Below are 16,950 nucleotides of genomic sequence, written 5' to 3' on the forward strand. Positions count from 1 at the left end.
TCAATGCAATCCCTATCAAACTACCACTGGCATTTTTCACAGAACTAGAACAAAAAATTTCACAATTTGTATGGAAACACAAAAGGCCCCGAATAGCCAAAGCAATCTTGAGAAAGAAAAATGGAGCTGGAGGAATCAGGCTCCCTGACTTCAGACTATACTACAAAGCTACAGTAATCAAGACAGTATGGTACTGGCACAAAAACAGAAATATAGATCAATGGAACAGGATAGAAAGCCCAGAGATAAACCCACACACATATGGTCACCTTATTTTTGATAAAGGAGGCAAGGATATACAGTGGAGAAAAGACACCCTCTTCAATAAGTGGTGCTGGGAAAACGGGACAGCTACATGTAAAAGAATGAAATTAGAACACTCCCTAACACCATACACAAAAATAAACTCAAAATGGATTAAAGTCCTAAATGTAAGGGCAGACACTTTAAAACTCTCAGAGGAAAACGTAGGCAGAACACTCTATGACATAAATCACAGCAAGATCCTTTTTGACTCACCTCCTAGAGAAATGGAAATAAAAACAAAAATAAACAAATGGGACCTAATGAAACTTAAAAGCTTTTGCACAGCAAAGGAAACCGTAAGCAAGACGAAAAGACAACCCTCAGACTGGGAGAAAATATTTGCAAATGAAGCGACTGACAAAGGATTAATCTCCAAAATTTACAAGCAGCTCATGCAGCTGAATAACAAAAATCAAACAACCCAATCCAAAAATGGGCACAAGTCCTAAATAGACATTTCTCTAAAGAATATATACAGATTGCCAAGAAATACATGAAAGGATGCTCAAAATCACTAATCATTAGAGAAATGCAAACCAAAACTACAGTGAGGTATCACCTCACACCAGCCAGAATGGCCATCATCAAAAATCTGCAAAAAATAAATGCTGGAGAGGGTGTGGAGAAAAGGGAACCCTCTTGCACTGTTGGTGGGAATGTAAATTGATACAGCCACTATGGAGAACAGTATGGAGGGTCCTTAAAAAACTAAAAATAGGACTACCATAGGACCCAGCAATCCCACTACTGGGCATATACCCTGAGAAAACCATAATTCAAAAAGAGTCATGTACCACAATGTTCATTGCAGCTCTATTTACAATAGCCAGGACATGGAAGCAACCTAAGTGTCCGTCGACAGATGAATGGATAAAGAAGAGGTGGCACATATATACAATGGAATATTACTCAGCCATAAAAAGAAATGAAATGGAGGTATTTGTAATGAGGTGGATGGAGTTAGAGTCTGTCATACAGAGTGAAGTAAGTCAGAAAGAGAAAAACAAATACAGTATGCTAACACATATATATGGAATCTAAGGGAAAAAAAAAAAAAAAGGCCATGAAGAACCTAGTGGCAAGACGGGAATAAAGACACAGACCTACTAGAGAATGGACTTGAGGATATGGGGAGGGGGTGGGGTGAGATGTGACAGGGTAAGAGAGTGTCATGGACATATATACACTACCAAATGTAAAATAGATAGCTAGTGGGAAGCAGCCGCATAGCACAGGGAGATCAGCTCGGTGCTTTGTGACCACCTAGAGGGGTGGGATGGGGAGGGTGGGAGGGAGGGAGATGCAAGAGGGAAGAGAAATGGGAACATATTGTATATGTATAACAGATTCACTTTGTTATAAAGCAGATGCTAACACACTATTGTAAGGCAATTATACTTCAATAAAGATGTTTGAAAAAAAAAAAAAAGAAGAGGTGGCACAATGGAATATTACTCAGCCATAAAAAGAAACGAAATTGAGTTATTTGTAGTGAGGTGGATAGACCTAGAGTCTGTCATACAGAGTGAAGTAAGTCAGAAAGAGAAATACAAATACTGTATGCTAGCACATATATGTATAATCTAAAAAAAAAAAAAAAAGGTTCTGAAGAACCTAGGGGCAGGGCAGGAATAAAGATGCAGATGTAGAGAATGGACTTGAGGACACGGGGAGTGGGAAGGGTAAGCTGGGATGAAGTGAGAGAGTGACATGGACATATATATACTATCAAATGTAAAATAGATAGCTATTAGGAAGCAGCCGCATGGTACCGGGAGATCAGCTTGGTGCTTTGTGACCACCTAGAGGGGTGGGATAGGGAGGGTGGGAGGAGATGCAAGAGGCAGGAGATATGGGGATATATGTATATGTATAGCTGATTCACTTTGTTATACAGCAGAAACTAACACACCATTGTAAAGCAATTATGCTCCAATAAAGATGTTAAAAAAATAGTAATAATAAGTAAGAAGAATTGATTAGGTACAATGTAGGTTGAGTGTATTTTTTCTCTTCTGTTTCCCTCTGTTAAGAAATCCAGCTCCAGTTCAGCAATGGTACAGTGACTGCTATTACACAGCAATAATTGGTGTCTGTGAGCTCATGTTGCGTGCTTGCTACAGAATTTGAAAGGGCAAGGCATATTTCGTGTACCAGTCCTCAACTATCTCCATCAAGCTGTCACCATAGAGACAGAAAACTTAAGACTTCCTACAATCATTTGAGAAGGGAAATGTCTATTTCTGGCTGAGACTTGGCCTCTCCGGAGTAGAGTTTACGAGGAATTACTGCTTGCTATGTAGTGTGGAATTTAGGACAAAATATGGCGCAACTTTATGAGGTAAGAGGATCAGCAATATTAAAAAAAGGAAAAACCTACTTTGATTAGCATAGAGCTAGATCCTACAAATCAGTTATGACCTGGATATAATTTAGCTACTTTAGAAGTAACTTATCTTCATGTTCTGTGGCCTGACTCTCTCTGGAGTGTGGTTGAATAGTTTCTTGCCCTAATTATTCCCATAACTTACAGAGCAGTCACCACCCTGAGATCAGGTCTCCCACAAACAATTAAGTCGTAAACTCAAATATCAGTTACCAAAGATCATCTGGCTTAAAGAATTTTCTTAGCTGCTACTTCCTTAGGTCTTTATAGATAAATAAGACCAAGTACCTCTTTGTAAGTTTCCATTTTTGCCTCTACTGCAATACCAATCAAATGGCCTTATTGGAGAATCTAATTTTGTTTTCTAGAAAGATGAGAAATTCTAATCTTTCAAATAGCCTGTGTTAGCGCTAATTCTGAAGCCAAGTAGGACCCATGGAAAAGAAGAATTTATTTCAGTCTATTTTACCTCTTGGAATATTAATTCCATGAGAAAACACTTTATTAAATTCTGCTGACATTTAAAGCTTATAAAATACATTTGCCTGGTTCTTTTAAACCACATTAAACTTTTTTCTTTGGATACAAAGAAATCAAATTTTAAAACAGTTACCCTTGGATACCACAATTTCACCTCAAGGAATTTCTTCCAGAAAAATATTCCCATTAAATGAAAGTCTATTCTGAACTTGAAGCTATTCAGCCTAATTCCTGCACTTGGCCCCAGGAATGCCAGAAAAGAGATTGGTGGATTCTCTTTTGAAAAAAATGTAACATCTCAAGAGAAATTATATTTGGGGGCCCTACAATGAAGCAGGTGGATTCCTGCTTGATGACCCCAAAGTAAAGCCCACCAACAGACAAGCCCCATTTGAGTACTCAGAGCTAACAATCAGCTATTATGTGAAAGTCACTTGACGTTTGAGGAATGTCTCCATCATGAAAGGCAGATGCCAAAACAAAGGGATTTGGGGAAAAAAAGAGACAATGCAGGAAGGTAAATAAATTATATCCATGAAACATGAATAAACAACAATGGCATGCTATAAAAAAAGGGAATGATCAGAAAATAAAGGGAGCTTTTGGAAATGAAAAATATGGTTTCCTATGAAATAGGAAATTTGTAGAAGTGTTGGGAGATGAAGACAAGGTAATTTCCCAGGAGGTAGATCCAAGAGATGATACAGAAAGCGAAAACTGAAGAGAATGTTAGAGGGTTAGTCCAGGAAGTTCAATATTTCCTGGAAAATGGAGAGAGAGAGAGAGAGAGATTGAGAGCAGACTATATCAGTCAGAGTCCTAACAGCAAACCCAATTCACCCTACATGGTTCTGATAAAGTGATTTTTACGAAGGGACTCCTTATGGAAGTGTGAGCAGTAAGGATTAAGGGAACAAACAAGGGTGGTATAGTGTCCAGAGACTAGCAACAATGAGAAGGTGTTACACTCCCAGGGCTGAAGGGGCAAGGTTGGAGGAGGTGGTATAAATGGAGGCCAGCGAGAACTGCAGCCAAGGAGGTAGAGACTCCCAGCAGGAGACATAGCCACTGCCCAAGAGATGTGGCTTTACATCAGGAATACAGCAGGGAAGAAACACTCTGACTTCTCTCTCTTCTTGTGATCTGATCTCACACTGGCCAAACCTAACCAGAAACCAGCTGATATAGTCTACTGGGGTCATTCTCTCAGAGCAGGTCAGGGCTAGTATGTGAAGGGAAATAAATTATTGAAGAATAATACAATAGCATTTTCCCATCTGAAAACCATCTGTGACCATCCCAGAGAATTTAAAAAAAAAAAAAAAAAAAGAGCCCTACTTAAGCACAATATAATGAAATTTCACAACACCATTAACAAAGAGAAGATCTTAAAAGCTTCCAGAGAGGAAAAAACATCATATATAAAGGATCAGAAATCACAAAGGCATTGGCTTGATCAACAACACTGAATGCTATATGACAGTGGAGCAATGTCTTCAAATTTCTGAGGAAACATTCTTTCCAAGCCGAATCACCAGTTAATTGTAAGGATGGAATAAAGACATTTGCAAACATGCAATGTCACAAAAAATTTACCCTCTAGACACCCTTGCTTAGGAAGCTATTACAAAACAAAGGAGTAAACAAGCAAACAAAAACAGAAGTCCTGGGTTGCAAGAACATGATATATGCATAGCCAAGAAGTGAAGAGAAATCCCTGGCTGAGAGTTATGCAGAAGTCCTAGAATATTTCTAGTTTAAACAGAGCAGGAGAGAAGAAGTCTCCGTTAAGATGTCTTTAAGGAAAAAGACAAACCACTAATCATTTTCAGAGAGATTTAACAATTCTTTGGAGGGTTTGAGAAGGGCAATGAAAGCAAATGATTATTTAAGAAAATCAGCCTTCTAAAGCTATTTGATTTCTTAATTTGTGTATACATACTGCTTTTATACATTAAATTTAAAATACTCTCACAAGAATGCAAAGTATAAGTGCAAAGATATCATTACAACATTGTGTGGTATATCAAAAAGTTGAAAATAACCTAAATGTCCATTAGTGAAAGATTGGTTAAATTATGGTGCTGCCCAATGATAGAATACTATGTATCCTTGAAAAGGAATGAAAGAGAATCTAGATGTATACTGAGTGAAAAGATGTCCTAGATATATGTTTAAGGGGAAAACAAAGGTTTCAAAACTTGTATCCATGATGTGACCGTTTTTTAAAATAAAAAAAAAATCTTCTAAATATGTATTACTTTATACATAGGAAAAACAAAAGCTTGGAGAACCGTGGATTTTTATTTTCTAATTAAAATTTTTGGTATTGAGTTGTTGTTTATAATGAGGATGGACTTCATGTACTCAGAAAAATCAACACAGGTGAATTTTTAATTTTATTTATTTATTTTTATTGAAGTATAGCCGATTTACAATGTGCCAATCTCTGCTGTACAGCAAAGTGACTCAGTTATACACATATAGACATTCTTTTTTTTTGTATTCTTTTCCATTATGGTTTATCAAACGATACTGAATATAGTTCCCTGTGCTATACAATAGGACCTTGTTGTTTATCCATCCTATATATAATAGTTTCAGATGAATTTTTAATAAGATTACTTTGGGGCTTAGAAATCAATTTTTCCATACCTTCAGTTAACAATATTCATTCATCAAACTATTGTGTTTGGTACTGGAGAGACAGAGATGAATAAAATATATTTCCTGCCTTCAATTTTTTTTTTTTTGGATTAAGCTATGGTTTTTATTTTATTTTATTTTATTTTAACATCTTTATTGGGGTATAATTGCTTTACAATGTTGTGTTAGTTTCTGCTATATAACAAAGTGAATCAGCTACACGTATACATATATCCCCATATCCCCTCCCTCTTGCGTCTCCCTCCCACCCTCCCTATCCCACCCCTCTAGGTGGTCACGAAGCACGGAGCTGATCTCCCTGTGCTATGCTCCTGCCTTCAATTTTATGACAGTCTAGTGGAATGATTTTTAAACTGCCTGGTGCTTCAGGGGTGGAATAAATGTTTGATCTGAATTTCATTTCAAAATACATTTAAAATATTAAAACACCTGTAATAAAATTAATTTAATATAATAAATTTTAATGCATTGGGACCACCACTGGTTAATTTCTACTGTCAGGTAAACTAGTATTTTGTGTGTGTAGCTATCAGCATTAAATTTTTCCTGTTATTTCTGAGCATATATTTGAATTTATTGTAAACATGTCATTACTTAGAAAGTTGTAGCTTTCTATTGGTCTTTAAAAAATCTAATCTGTGTAAGGTGCTTATAGAATAATGTGCATGTGACTCTGCACCCACAGCATATATGCGCTAAACATGATTAAATACACAAAAAAGCTCAAGTTCATCTGCTTGATGTACATTCTTATGTGCAATAACAGATAAATGTATAACAGGTAGGGTAGAGAGGATTTTGCAGATCCTTAAATTTAAAGCTTTGTAAGATTTCATTGTTTGTCTGACTTTTATAATAAAGCATGTGAGCAGTTTTTGGCTATTTTTGTGAACCAGTTTTTAAAACATTTTATTATGAACACTTTGAAACAGATACAAAGTAAACAATAGACTAATGAACAACTCTATACTTATCACCCAGCTTCAACAGTTGTCAATATTCTGCCATTCTTTTGTCATCCAAGAATGACACAAGGGATCTTGATTCCCTACTTGATTATTATTTTTTCCAGTAAACATTTTCCATTACTTCTGTTTCAAGTTTCTGAATCTGTCCAGTTGAAGAGCAATCAAAAGAATGTTGTTACCATTTTTAATTACTTATCTTTGTTGATCAGGATTTCCTCAGTGTTATTCAATCTAAACAAAATACAGAAATGTTTTGGATACTGAAGCTTATATAAGACTGCAATTATCATTTATAAATTCTAATTTCAAACTTTAGTCTTCACCAAGATAATCTGGTTTCTGATATTTTTTATATTAAAATTTTTTTGCTAAAACTATTATATAAACATGCTATAAAAACTTCAAAAATAGTACAAAGAGTATGCATAAAAAAGAACATCTTCTTCCTACCCCTACCCCTCCCAGTTCCTCTTTTCAGAGGCCAGTTTCTTTGGGAGAATTTCCAGAAATACTCTATGCATGCACATACAAGCATGTGCATAACTATAATCCTTAAAGAGAAAAGAAAAGCCTTATTGGCAGTGTACACTGTTCTATACCATGCCTTTGTTCATTAATGTTTCTTTTAATACACAGATCAAAGAGTTTCTGAAAAGATGCAAAACTGCTGGTATAGTGGGAACCATATCTCTAACAGCACAACATCAATGAACAAAGAGAGGAGGGAGCGAATACCTTGCTTTTAGGAAATGGAAAAGGCCATGTGAAGTTTTAGCTGAATCTTGATGGAAAAACTCGCATGGCAGACAAGTATTATACTAGAAGATTGTTTTAAGTGGTAATACGCACCAATCCCAAACCTAATTTCTTGGTTTTTCTTTTTTCTTTCTTCACAGCATATGTTAATTGGTGGGTACAAAATATCCAGAGCAGCTGCTAGTCTGTTGAAAGTCATCCCTGCTATGTTGAAAGCATGCTGGAATTTGAGTCAAAAGACCTGGGTTCTAGTTTTAGGCAAGCCATATAACCAATTTAGTTTCCTTATTTCTATAATGGGGATACCACGTACTTGTCTTTCTTACCAGGTTTTGAGACCATATACTGAAGTAGAGTACCATCCTAATGTGAAAGCAAATTGTCTTTGGAGTCTAAGAAACATAGGTCTGAAATTACTGTTTTGAAGCTATGAATGGTATAGTTGCTAAGTCATTCATTCCATTCACAGGACATTATTGAGTACCTGCTGTTTGCCAGACACTATCCTAAGTGAGAGGATATAAGGGTGAACAAGACAGACAGGCACTTAAATTGTTTTTGAGCATTTAGTGTGTGCCAGGAACTTGACTCTTAAATATACAATGCCTTTTTGATGACTCCTTTTAAATAAAATTCATAAGAAACTCAAACATAATTTTTTTTTTTTTGGCTGCACTAGGTCTTCGTTGCTGTGTGCGGGCTTTCTCTAGTCGCAGCGAGCCGGGTCTACTCTTCATTGCGGTCCACAGGCTTCTCATTGCCGTGTCTTCTCTTGTTGTGAAGCACAGGCTTCTAGGCGTGCAGCCTTCAGTAGTTGCAGCACATGGGCTCAGTAGTTGTGGCTCAGTGGGCTCTAGAGCACAGGCTCAGTAGTTGTGGCGCATGGGCCTAGCTGCTCTGCAGCATGTGGGATCTTCCTGGACCAGGCTCAAACCTGTGTTCCCTGCATTGGCAGGCGGATTCTTAACCACTGCGCCACCAGGGAAGTCCCTCAAACATAATATTGATACATCCAAACCTAGACTGACTTTGATCCCAAAGCTGTTCCTCCCTCCTCTCTTCCCAGTCTCTATAAACAGATCACCATCCACCAAGGTGTTCAAGCCAGAGACCTGGGGGACTTCCCTGACAGCTCCTCTCCCTCACCTCCTATCACCTGCAAGACAAATTAGTTCTACCTAAAAGGCAGATCTTGAGTCCATCCACTGTTTTCCTCTCTGCAATCCTCCTTGCTCAGACTTCTTTGCAATAGGTGCCTTACTATTTTCCTTGCTTCCTCTTGCTCCCTTACAAGCCATTCTCCATACAGTGGCCAGAGTGGATTCCCAGTGTGAAAGCAACAGCAACAGTAGTGGTAACAAACACAAACAAAACAAAGACACAAAACTAAAAATATAAGTATTCTTTCATTCCCACTCCTTTCTGGGAAGATTCCACCCCTGGGCTCTGGGGCTTCTGTTGTGCTGATGGGGATAAATTGGTAGAGATGCAGAAACGGTGAGGTCAGAAAGGATAGACTGATTTACACAAGCAAGTGCAGGGAGTTATTCAAGGAGCAAGAATGGACTCTTAAAGGAGAGAGAATGAGGTCAAGGACAGAAGAGCCAGGTCCAGGTCTGGCCTAGTTTGGGGGGTAAAATTTAAAGAGAAGAGTGATTGCAGACTGTTGCTGTGCTGTGATGAGCAGAACTTAGAGAGAGAGATCAATATTTTTTAAAAGCATGTTTACTGAGACTCACGCACAGAAATTTCCCTTTTGTGCTTATTTCATAAACTTCTGTAAATATTAGTTTGCTTTTCATTTTTATTTTTGGTACTTGTTTCTTTTGAATGAGACCGGCTATGATAATACAGGCAATGAGTGGGCTCAGCTTTATTCAAAATCCCTTACCGGGGCCTAATGGATGGCAGATTCTTATCTTTTAGGTCTCATCTTAAATGCCACCTTTTCAGAAAGTCCTTTGCATCTATCTTAGCTGGATCTCCATTGTTGTTCTCTTTCATGGCACTCTATGGTTTCTTTCATAGAACTTCGCAGTTGGTAATTTATTCATGTGTATGGTTACATGTGTGTGCACACATGCCTGGGTTGCTTGTTGTCTGTTTCCAGCAGATGTACGTTCCAGAGGACAAGGAGCTTGTGGCTTTGTTCACTGCTGTGGAGCCAATGCCCCTCACAGTGCTCTGCACATAGAAGGCTGCCAATGAATACTTGTTAAGTGAACAAACAAGCTCATGTAGAGCTTAACATTGAGAAGGAAATACAGATACTGAACAGATAATCATGTTATGATGACCACAACAGGTAAGTATGGTATAACTGTAAACCTGAAGAAGCTAACTGAAATGGGGAGCAAGTCTAAAAACAGATCCGGAGTTAGCCAAGTGACAAGAGTGAGGATTGTTCTAGGCAGAGGGAATAACAAGTGTGAAAGCCAAAGGATGAGAGTATGGAGTATTTGGGGGAAATCAAAGACCAGTATGGCTAGAGCCTAGAGAGGAAGAGGTGGGCCGGTGGAAACATGTGCTAAGCTTCAGGATTGGGAGCTTCAACCTAAGGAAAGGGAAAGCTTCAGGCAGTAGAGTGAGGTGATTAAATCTGTGTTTTTAAAATACCACTACAGCTGTGTGGGGAATGGATTACAGGTTGGAAATGGAGCATGGAGAAGTGGGGAGCTTGGAGAGGAAGGCCAGGGCAGAGATGATCTTGGTTAGACTGGCTAGGTATGTGTAGGAGCACAGGCCAGAGAAGACAGAGGCTTGGCTAGAGGAGATGGTGAGTTTGGAGAATAGTGGTAGATTCACAAGCGATTTAGAAGCTAGAGTAGTTAAGGTATGGTGCGTCATTGCACTTGCCTTAAGGGAGCAGGAGGGCCAAGATTATTTCCAGGGTTTTGATTTATACCTCTGAGTGGCACCATTTATTGAGATAAGAGAAAACTGGAAGAGGAGCCAGTTGTTGGTGGTGAGTAAGTGGTAGAAAAATGACAAATTCAGTTGTTGACAAGATTTGAGGCACGTGTGAGATATACAAGGAGCAAGACCAAGCAGAGAGTTAAATAGATGGCAGTATGATGGTCAGCGGGATTCTATGTACAAACGAAGCTATCTGTCTAGGGAGTGAGTGGGAGTGAAAGGCTTAGGATGGAATCCTGAGGTCCTCTCACCATTTAAAGGTCAGGTTGAGAAGCAGCCAGCAAAAGTGACCAAGGAGTAGTCAGAGGGGTAAAAGTAACACTGGAATGTGTGGTGCTATGGAAGGCCTTGAGGAAATGGTCTAAGACAAATGTCTCAGTGAATTAGCAGTCAGATTTCAAGCAGAGAACATCACTCAGCAATTTAAGTTCTGATCATTCTCCCCCTTTATTAGGAAATTGTGTATCAACATATCTTAGGGAAAATACACCTCCCCAACTTGCACCTTAAAATGACTATTTTATTTTCATATCAGTATTTTATCTTCCAGTATGTATTTATAATGCATAAACATTTTTGCATTGTTGTAGCTACAATGGATGCATAATTTTTATTTTTTCCATTTTAAAGTGAAAGGAACTTAATGACTTCATAATTATCATTTTAGTGGCTGTTTAATGTTCCATTCAATGACATTTTAGAGATCTGTAAAAAGATATGGCTGATTCTACTAAAACTATAGGAAGAAGAAAAAAAACTACAGGAAGATAAACTTTTTCTCACAACCCATCTTCCTTTACCATTAACAAGATCATTTAAAATAGTTAAAGAAGCACAGAAGCAAATGAGCCTATCAATAATTTTGTCTTCTGGAGTTTAAATACATATAAACCAATGCCAATATGTTGCTTCTTCAACTTCATACGGTCACATTTCAACTCTGGAGAGAAAACGGAAAATTTGATTATATCCTAAGAAGAACAGGGTTAAACCACAGGGAGACATATTTATTTCGTTGATCCTTGAAATACACGGACTTTCTTCTTAGATAAACTAGCAAACTGAAGATCAATACATCACCTTGATGCACATTGTTCTGAATCTTCACCAACAGATAATGAAATCAAGCGCAAGAATAAACGATGCTTTTATGTATTGCCATTAAGTCTTAAAAACGGACTGAAGAGTTCTAAGGTATCCAAGTGAGTTTTTTTTTTTTAAGTATTCTTTGATGACTTCATACCTTCAGAGTTTTATTTATGTCATCATAAATATCCTATAGTACAAAGGGGTTAAGTAGTACAGAAATGGTTAAGACCTGATTCAGTTGAAGTGGTCTCATTTGTTTGTTTAAAGATTAGCCCTAAACTAATGATTAAGCTATCAAACAAGATGAAAAAGAGGGATTTTCTGGAGCTGTGGCGTTTGAGTTTCTATAGGAAATATGACAGAAGCAAAAGGTGAACTTATGATTGAGCCAAGGACATTTTAATTCTTTGATCTAATGAACTTCTGTGCTGAAATCAGTACTTTCGCTCAGAAAAGTTAAAAGTCTTTTGTCACCAACAAACAGGTCTCTAGTTTGGTGACATCAAAAGTAATTGATCAGCAGCACTATTTACAATAACCAAGACATGGAAACAACTTAAATGGCCATCGACAGATGAATGGATACAGAAGATGTAGTATATATATATATAGATAGATACAGATAGATATAGATATAGATACACACACATATAATGGAATATTACTCAGCCATTAAAAAGAATGAAATAATGCCATTTGCAGCAACATGGATGGATCTAGAGATTATCATACTAAGTGAAGTAAGTCAGAAAGAGAAAGACAAATACCATATGATATCACTTATATGTAGAATCTAAAATACAAAAATCAACATATCTACGAAACAGAAACAGAGTCACACACGTAGAGAACAGACTTGTGGTTGCCAAGGGGGGTGGGTAGGAAGTATTGGGAGTTTGGGATTAGCAGATGCAAACTATTATATACAGTATGAATAAACAACAAGGTCCTACTGTATAGCACAGGGAACTATATTCAATATCCTGTGATAAACCATAATGGAAGAGACTATGAACAAGAATATATATATATTATATATATATATATATATATATAAAACTGAGTCACTTTGCTGTACAGCAGAAATTAATACAACATTGTAAATCAACTATACTTCAACAAAATTTTTTTGAAAAAGTAATTGATCAGGAAGCCTAAGACTCTAGGGCTGCTGAACTCCCTCAGTTTAACTCAATAAATATGTGTTGAGCTCCTACGTTGTGCAGGACAAAGTGCTGGACACAGCTTCTAGGACATCCTTATTTAAAGGCTTATCTTCTCTCTTACCCCTTGTTTTAAGACTAGCTTTAGCTCTCTGCACGGATCTTGTTGGCAGTTTCCTTCTTCCTGTCTAGGGAGAAGCTGCTTTTGTCTTCATTCCAGGTTGTGTGGATGGGTAGTGATGTCAGGTCTATCTAGAGCACCACCCAGCTTAAGGAAGGTCCTGGGATAAGGGCTTGGGGCCTCTGTTTGTGGTGGAGGAATTCGTGATAAGCAGAGATGCGGGCCTCTGAATCACATGGAAACTCAAAGTATTGAGTACTTTCTACGCATCACATTCTCATTTAACCCTTGGTTGATAAACGATTGTATGAAGGAGATGGTATTGTTTAACTGCATTTTACAGATAAGGAAACTACCTAGTGACTTATCTAAGGCCACAGAGTATGTGGTGGATCTGAGATATGAATCTGTTTTCTACATCCTCAAAGGCTCTCCACCACAGTGCATGGGGCCCAGTAGAATTTCAGGTCAAGAGCAAATCATACTGGGCCTGCCACTCCCATGTTTTTACAAGACAAAAATCTGTCTAGAATGTATATCTAATAAAGTAGTAAAGGGAAAACGGGTCATGGACAGGCAGTTTATAGCCTGAGAAGTGAGTATGTGGGCTACGGGTCCACCTTTAAAAAATTTTTTTTTGTCTTGATAAGGAGCCTCTAAGGTTATTTTAGAACTAGTGTTACTGAGTTCTTGCCCATACTACAAGGACCTGTTTTCTCCACTAGACAAAAATATGAATGGCTGGTCCAGTTTTGTCTCAAATAATGATAGTGAGGATAAAATAAGGCCCTTTGAAAACTATGGCACTTAACAAACTTCTAAGGCAGCAGCATCTTGCCAAGGTATCAGGGAACTGTGAAGTAGCTGATTAAAATAAATTCTTGATTACTTGAGATACAGGAGATGTAGCAGTAGCATTTGGTAACTGGACTTGATAGATACAATCTAAAACCGCATTCAAACCAGCAATTTTAATCTTTCTGAGATTTGGCTCTTTGTAGAGCTTAAAAAAAAAAAAAGAGACAAGGTGTAAAATGCCAGTAAGATTAATTAAATTTCTTTTCCTTTGAGCCCTGTCCAAACGTTGACGGAATTAGGACAGAACACAAAGATCAAGAAAAAAAAGCCAGAAAGAGACGCACGTACACGGACTGTGCCAGTCAATATTGAGGTAAGGAAGGGAGTTTGGGGGGAAAGACCTCAGACATCCCTGGGGACAGCTTTGCTTCGGGACATTCCCTTTGGCAATATTCCAGAATCTGAGTCCCCAGGGCTCCCCCCAGTGGGAAGGGGAAGATGCGCGTGGCCAGGCGCGCGCGTACGCGTGTACACTCACGTGTACACTCACACGCGCGCGCGCACCCTACACATACACTCAGCCTGTTTCCTCCGCTCCTCCTCCCCCCGGGGGGGCGGGTCTCTTTCTCTTTAAAGAGCAGACGGTCTCCTCGCAAACCCAGGCTCTCTAAGGCCCCGGGGGCCCGGGACCCGAGCTGCTCGCAGCCAATGGGCGCGGTGGAGCGGCTCGAGCGCGGCTGACGCTGCACCAATGGGCGCTCGCGGGGGGCGGGGGCAGTGGAGGAGACACTATTGTTGATGAGGAGGAGCGGCAGCGGCGGCGGCGGCTGCACCACCTCGTTGCTGCCGGTCGCGGCCCGGGCGCCCCCCGCACCCCGGACTCCGGCTTCGTCACCCGGTCGCGGGGGCCTTCTATCCGGTCTCGAGAATCCTCCCCCTGCAACCCAACAACAACAAAACCCCACGTCTCGCCCAGTCACCGGGGAGGGGGGGGACCATGTCCCAGCGGGTGAGGCGCAATGGGTCCCCCACGCCGGCCGGCTCCCTCGGGGGCGGTGCGGTCGCCACGGCCGGGGGATCCGGGAGCCGCCTGCAGCCCATGAGGGCGACGGTTCCGTTCCAGCTGAAGCAGCAGCAGCAGCAACATGGCAGCCCCACGCGGAGCAACGGCGGCGGCGGCGGCAACAACGGCGGCTGCTGTGGTGGCGCCTCAGGCCCCTCGGGCGGCGGCGGCAGCAGCGGGGCCCCGCGCACCGCCTCGCGCAGCACAAGCCCCACGCGGGGCGGCGGGAGTGCGGCCGCGCGCACCAGCCCCACGGTGGCCACGCAGACGGGCGCGTCCTCGACGTCCACGCGAGGCACCAGCCCCACGCGCGGCGCCGCGCCCGGGGCCCGCGGGAGCCCCCCACGGCCGCAGCCCCCGCCGCCGCTGCTGGGCACCGTGTCGTCGCCTTCCTCGTCGCCCACCCACCTGTGGACTGGCGAGGTGAGCGCGGCCCCACCCGCAGCCCGCGTCCGGCACCGGAGGAGGTCCCCGGAGCAGAGCCGAAGCTCCCCAGAGAGGAGGAGCCCGAGCGCCCCTCTTTGCAAAGCAGGTACGTGCTGGGAGCCGCACGAAGAGGGGAACGCGACGGCGGGAAGGGATCCCGGGCGCGCGCCGCTACCGCGCAGGGACTGCGGCGCTGCCGCGGAGCCGGAGTGGCCGGGGGGCGGGGCCGGGGCGGGGCCCGGGAGGTGCGGCCCAGCCTTGTCCGGGCCATCCCCGCGCCCCCTGCACCGCTCCCTCCCCGGCCGTCTCATTCATGCCTCAGTCCGCCCTGCGTTGGTGCCAGTCCCTGGAGGTGCAGCCACTAACCTTGTGCTTGGCCTGATGTGTTAATGATAAACCTGGGTTTCTGGCCGCCCGCTGGTTACTGCTTACCCTCCCTTGGGGGTGAGGCTAAGAGTGGTTTGTCACTTCAGTGACATGGGTAATGTTAGTATAGCACATCCTGCTGCTAAGTATTTCTCTTACACAGAACAGTTTCAGATTTGGGGGATCTGAGTGCACTAGCATAGCAGGTTTGGTTGGGTCCCTGAAGAGACATGAGGCTCGGAGCATGTTAGCATTTACTGAGATTTGCTAAGTGGGTAGCAAGAAGTGAGAAGTAAGTTAAGCAAGATTCCTTTGGGAGGTTTATGGGCTTTGTATGAGGCTCTGGTGTATGTCTGTTACACTGATTTTGTGTTTAGGATGAAAACTATTTAAAAAAAAAAAAAGATCCAAGATTTGTCTCCTTGTTACTATTTTAGGGACCTAAAAATTGTTTTTCTCTAGACTTGGGAGCTTTTTGGGGGCAAGTCCTGAATGGAGCTCTTGGGTTCCTTGGGAGTCATTCATAAAGAGGAACTCAAAAGAGAACTTCATATTGTGGAAATGGAAAGAGAAAACATTTATCATCTGATTGCCTTCCTGTTAGAATCCACTGAAAAGAGAAATGTGTGGTTTTTAGCTTACGTATTAATACTGCCAACGTATACCTTTGTCTTTCCCTGTCTCGGGAATTTCTGTTAGAATCTTTAGGCAGAATGGCTGGATATTTCAGGAAACTTAGTACAGTACTTCCTAACCAAATAGAACAGATGAAGTGGTTTCAAGGGTTCATTCAGAAATGCAGGGAATGGGATGAGTCTTTTCTACTGTTTATTTTATCAAAGATTTTAGACAATGGATATTTTCTGGGGAGAGAATTGCCCTGAAGAATGATCAGTAGTGTTTTCTGACTAGAACAAGAGTACTGTTTTAAACCTTCTGAAAATGCAAAATGCTTTTTTTAAACTTTGTTAAAAGAACCCCCTCTTCCTCAAATAATAGCTGTTGCTTACAGAGCTCCTACTTATGGTGGATGATTTACCTACAGGATCTCATTTTAACTCTCACAAGAGGTTTTGGAGAGGTGAAGTAACAAGTGGTGGAGTGGATATTAGGTACTCCAAAACCATGTCTTTTACATTTTATCAAGGAGGTAGCTTGATGTGTAAGATAGAACCTGGGAAATACATAACATACCAAAGTGATATATGTGTTTAGGTTTTGAAGCAACTCTTAGAGGTATCTGGTGGACATAATTGCTTCAGTTTGCCTTCAACCTTCTGGAGCTGACATTGTGTGGCAGGTGGAAGGGAAGGAGAGCTACTTAAGTGGCCAGTTAAGATGGAGGAAGGAGGTGGTGACCCCAGTCTGATAACAGAATCTGGCTACCCTCTCAACTATTTGACCTTTAAAGAAGGAGCAACCTGATGAAAGCCGGGTTAAGTATT

At 41.0% G+C, this 16,950-nt stretch overlaps 1 protein-coding gene across 1 annotated transcript in view; it reads left to right on the forward strand.

The window, feature by feature from the left end:
* Positions 1-14,523: 14,523 nt before the first annotated feature.
* FAM117B (family with sequence similarity 117 member B) overlaps positions 14,524-16,950 on the forward strand; it is an 83,046-nt gene continuing 80,619 nt past the window's right edge. The window contains exon 1 of the mRNA XM_057551901.1: positions 14,524-15,245. Within this exon, the coding sequence (XP_057407884.1) occupies positions 14,648-15,245 (598 nt within the window). The 5' untranslated portion in view covers positions 14,524-14,647. The remainder of the gene's footprint in view (positions 15,246-16,950) is intronic.

The sequence above is a fragment of the Balaenoptera acutorostrata genome, chromosome 8 (assembly GCF_949987535.1).
Source record: "Balaenoptera acutorostrata chromosome 8, mBalAcu1.1, whole genome shotgun sequence".
Classification (NCBI taxonomy): domain Eukaryota; kingdom Metazoa; phylum Chordata; class Mammalia; order Artiodactyla; family Balaenopteridae; genus Balaenoptera; species Balaenoptera acutorostrata.